The sequence below is a fragment of the Hibiscus syriacus genome, unplaced genomic scaffold (genome assembly GCF_006381635.1).
Source record: "Hibiscus syriacus cultivar Baekdansim isolate YM2019G1 unplaced genomic scaffold, ASM638163v2 tig00116958_pilon, whole genome shotgun sequence".
Lineage (NCBI taxonomy): Eukaryota > Viridiplantae > Streptophyta > Magnoliopsida > Malvales > Malvaceae > Hibiscus > Hibiscus syriacus.
The window spans coordinates 303,276-307,780 of NW_024063484.1; the positions used below are offsets into that span (position 1 = coordinate 303,276).

At 37.6% G+C, this 4,505-nt stretch overlaps 1 protein-coding gene across 2 annotated transcripts; it reads right to left on the reverse strand.

The window, feature by feature from the left end:
* Nucleotides 1–754: 754 nt before the first annotated feature.
* On the reverse strand, nt 755–3,683 carry LOC120189654 (splicing factor U2af large subunit B-like). 2 transcript variants are annotated; one of them, XM_039192872.1, is made up of 7 exons: nt 3,381–3,683; nt 3,148–3,282; nt 1,886–1,986; nt 1,602–1,643; nt 1,427–1,516; nt 1,163–1,269; nt 978–1,051 (listed from the first exon to the last, which is right to left on the reverse strand). In XM_039192872.1, exons 1-5 carry the CDS (start codon nt 3,642–3,644, stop codon nt 1,483–1,485), a joined length of 576 nt encoding a protein of 191 aa, XP_039048803.1. In that variant the 5' UTR covers nt 3,645–3,683; the 3' UTR covers nt 978–1,051; nt 1,163–1,269; nt 1,427–1,482. The 2 variants fall into 2 exon arrangements, with proteins under 2 accessions (XP_039048804.1, XP_039048803.1); XM_039192873.1 differs by lacking the exons at nt 978–1,051; nt 1,163–1,269 and adding an exon at nt 755–842.
* Nucleotides 3,684–4,505: the final 822 nt, after the last annotated feature.

Sequence of the window (4,505 nt, forward strand, 5' to 3'; positions counted from 1 at the left end):
AGGATCTTCGATGCCACCTTAGTATGACCATCTGGTAATCTTCCGTCGATTTCATCAGGATTTGCATTTTCTTCAGCTACTAATATCTTATCAACACTTGTGGTTCACTTTTAAAGTTATTATCAGAATACCTGTCAAAACGATAATTGAATTCGTCTTTTGAGATATGGACCGGATTAGGGATCTCTCGATAATTTGTCTTGTCTAAAGTCTCCAAGGTCGGATCTTCCACAACCATTTCAGTATCAACCTGAGCTCCAGCAGCACTGTTGCTATCAAGTCCCCCAGGCTGATCTGGCTCATCATCCAAACTCCCATGGTTTCTGTCTTCTCTATTAATACTACCTTCGAACTCACCTTGTCTTCATAAACACTGTCCAAAAGGTTGCTAACAGGTTTCTTACATTTACTGTTGTCTGGCAAAACTTCGGGAGAATTACTCGAAAAGGTTATACCAGCAGTGCCTCCAGAGTTTCAATCAGCAACTTCTTTTGCAGTCTTGGTTTCAACATTCATTTCATCATCTACTACATTCTGTATATTTCCAGTTTCCCTCATATTCATCCATTTGTTCTCTCCATTTGTGATGATAACATTTCCATGCTTGACAACATTAAAAGATTTAATAGTACCAACCTGCAGACTTGACGCGCGCGCGCGCACACACACACATAATATATATATATATATATATTATATATATTCAGATTAACCACAAAGAAATATGACCATGAAAGGAGAAAAATTGAAATAAGGATTTTGTAAGACCTGGAACACTCAACCGTACATGTTCTAGTATTCTTCCACCTCAGTTTCCGATAAAGATGAAAGTTTTCTGGGAACTAAGCCACAAAACAGAAACAATAATTACGATAAGGAAGATGATTTTCCTTCCAGGAAAAAAACAAAGTGGACCACAAAATAAACTTGTCTACAGCATCTAGATTTGATCATAACCAACATTAACTACATTAAGGACTTGAGTAGGCTTCTGAAGAAGTGGCCTTGCAAATTCAGGAATAATATAGGAATTTAGATCTCCACTATTTTCCTAGGACAAGCATCTCTAGTTAGGACAAGTCTCCACATAATATTACTGCCAGTGAGGGAGAAAAAAAACTACAGCTGAAGCTAGTTAGAAAGCAACGGTGCCTGTTAGTACCGAGGAAAAGCCATCAGGAACAGCCTCAACTGCAGTGATTACTTACCCTCCAACTTCATTCCTTTCAGACCAGCACAGGCTTTGTGAGAAACAGATTGATCGACATACTGACATTAAATTATTAGATATTCAAGTTCGGCAGAGTGGATTTGGTTACACGTACAAAAGAAAATAATAGACCTAAGAAATAGTAGTGAGAACAACAGCAATGATTTTACAATCATGTGCACAAAAAAAGGGCAACCACAATACACTCCATGTTACCTCGAGCATAGCATATTGTTCACCAAGATCCTTGTTCATAACAAAGTGATATGTCTTCAAAGGACCAAAGGAATTAGCAATCTCCCAGAACTGAAAATTGCATACAAATCCTAGTCAGTTTAAAAGGACCCTAGATAATCTCTGTGCAGCATTGGGACTTCTACAGTCATATTACCATTTCAGATGAAAGAACCTTTGAAATTCCACCGATGAATATCTGCACCAACTCACAAGAAAAGGAAATAATATAAAGATTGCCACAAAAAACGGAAAAAACAGCATAAGTAGATTGAAAGTCATCCGCAAATGGTACATGCTGTAATATTGAAAAGGGAAAAGGAAAAAAGAACAACAAGATGAGTACAAGTAAATTAGAAAAATGCAGGCAGTGCCTTAATAGCATGCAATACACACCATTTATGGAAAAGAGTAGCAAAGACTCAAATTATGAACACATACCTTGTGATGTGAATCCTCCACAACATCACTGACTGTGATCGCTGTTGCTCCTGATTTCTCCAGTTCACCAGTCTGCATGAAAATAGCAACTGTCTGAAAACCTGCTACGATGGTAACCACAATAGACCTCAGAAACAGCAAAGCAGTAAAAATGTACTAGCATCTTTCTGGGAGAACAGAGCGCAAATTAAATTACAAATATTTTATCTAAGACTAAATAAATGAAGGCAAAGCATATAAAAGTTATCCACGTTATTTGACGTCCGAAAGTACAACAATATTCTGAATTGCATAAATGCACCATGATGTGCAGAAACATTTGATGATAAAACTCTTTAGGCTTCATCAGTTCAAAAATTATCCAGGGGAAAATAAGAGGTGTGTCAGGGGCTCACCACTGCACCATATTGATGTGCCGAATGGCACCTTAATATAAGCCCCATGTATCAGTGCACATCATAGACACATACCCCAAAGTGTCAAACTTATGGATTTAAATGAGTATTCCTAAATACAACTAAAAATATTGTAAAAGCTACTTGATTTAAGGAGCAGTTTAATAATAACACACAAGTGCACCTTAATATAAGAAGTTAGTTAAGGTGCGTTTGGCACATGAGTCCAGTGGAAAATGAGAGGTTCTGTAGCGGGGAGAGCTCCCCAGTGCACCACACCGAAGTGCCAAATGCCATCTTTATAAGCCTCATGTATCAGTGCACAGCAACAACACATAACCCAAAGTGTGAAGCTTATGGATTTAAATGGGTATTCCTAAATCCAAGTAAAAATATTGTAAAAGCTATTTGATTTAAGGAGCATTTCAAGAATTGCACACCAAATTGTAGAGAAAGGAATAATTACTTCTGTAGATGAAAAGAAATAATTAAAAACATAGCAAACTTCTAATCAACATGTTCTACAGACTACAAGTCATACAGTACCAAATAAATATGATTGCGGACAACTGAATTAGTTAAACAGAACATAAAAATTTCTGTAAGTCATTATACCAACAACAATAGTTACAAAGACTAATTATGAAATGTCATAAATACTTTTTCTTGGTTTTTGAGACAAAAAATTGCAGTGTTAATAATAACACAACAGCTGTTAAGCAAAAGAGATTCCTAAAGATTGTCCATATATAAATTCAATATACACAAACATGAAAGAAAACTTTATAATAAATCTGAAAGAGTGAAAAGAATACATATATCCACAAAGCTCAATAAATAAAGCAATAGAGTTATTATTTGTACTACCAGTTCAATAAAGTCCTTTGGCCGTTTGATTTTGAGAACGGAACCAGAGAAAATACTGCCATCAACAGAATGAGCTGCAGAAGCATCCTCTGGCGTAAGGAACTCAACAAGAGCTTGGCCCTTTCCTTTGTGTATCTGCAATTTGTAAGGCATAACATGACATCTTTCTATATAGCATTTACATGTTAAAAAGAAGAAAAATGTACACCATTAAAATAACATATCAGACTTACAATACAGCTAATACATGGTTTGGTCCTATGGATATGACTAATGCCAGAGGAAAGCAAAAAATTATTGAAGGATTCCATCATAGCTTTTTCAGAGGCTGAAGCAGGAACATTTTCTACATAAAGCCTTCTCATAGGCCTGGTAGCTTCTGTCAGCTGAACTGAGTCAAAGGATAAAGAGCTGGTTGAAGCCACAACTAGAGGCTTCCCTGTAGTAGAAACACTGGGAATAGGATTGACTATAGCATGCATGTTTAAGGAAACCATTTGACTTAATGCTTGTAAATTAGAAGAAGCTGAACCAGAAACCACTTTTTCTGTTTCTGAAGGTGCAAGATCCCACTTAGCTGTTCTCTTCTGTGTTGAGCGATGAACTGGGGAGGGCGTCCTAACAGCAGCTTCAGTCTTTCTCTTCCTTGGAGAGTAGCCACCAAGACCACTAGTGGACCCGCCATGTCACCTATGGTGACCACTTGAACCGTTACTTGTCATTCTGCTCCTGTCATCAGAATGTTGTCTTCCAGACCTCCCTTTTACACCACGTGAGGAAAGCTCATGCTCTGACGCATGATGAGATGCACGCTTTGTGACCGTCTCCTTTTATGGCTGTCGTCATGCTCCCGGCTTTGTGACCGTCTCCTTTTATGGTGTGAGTCCTCATGATGGGATCTTGATAGTTCTTTTGTCTCCTTCTTGTCACTACTTTCTGAAGCATGCGCCTTTCGTGTCTCATGTTTTTTAGTAGTATGCCTTTCTATTTTGTTCATGGTCTCTAGTTTGGTGTTTTCTCTTGTCATCTCTCTCAAATTTCCCCTCACTTCTACCTACATGGCTATGCCTATCCGCTAAGTCTATAGAATGCTTCTTTGCATCTACCTTTTCTGAACCACCAGCTGTTTGCTCAGTTTTTCTCTTCACATGAATTTGTTTCTCATACTTGCCTTCATCCTTAATGCCCGTATCTTTTCTCACTTCAGACTTCAATCTTCTTTCAGGCTCATGATTCTCCCTAGTTTTTTGTTTATATGTGTTATCTTTTCTCCTATATGAATTCTCTATTTTCTTGTAGGAACTTCTCTTCTCCATTCCCTCCAATAGGTTCTTTTCGTGACCAAGAGAAAAATCTTT

Bases quoted from the DNA above. Each gene is read 5' to 3' on its own strand.
- LOC120189654 (XM_039192873.1), bottom strand. From the start codon at position 3,644: ATGGTTTCCTTAAACATGCATGCTATAGTCAATCCTATTCCCAGTGTT. The intron at 1,987-3,147 runs GTAGTACAAATA...CCATCGTAGCAG, and splicing joins CAAAGGACTTTATTGAACTG to GTTTTCAGACAGTTGCTATT. The intron at 1,517-1,601 runs GTAATATGACTG...TGCAATTTTCAG, and splicing joins AGGTTCTTTCATCTGAAATG to TTCTGGGAGATTGCTAATTC.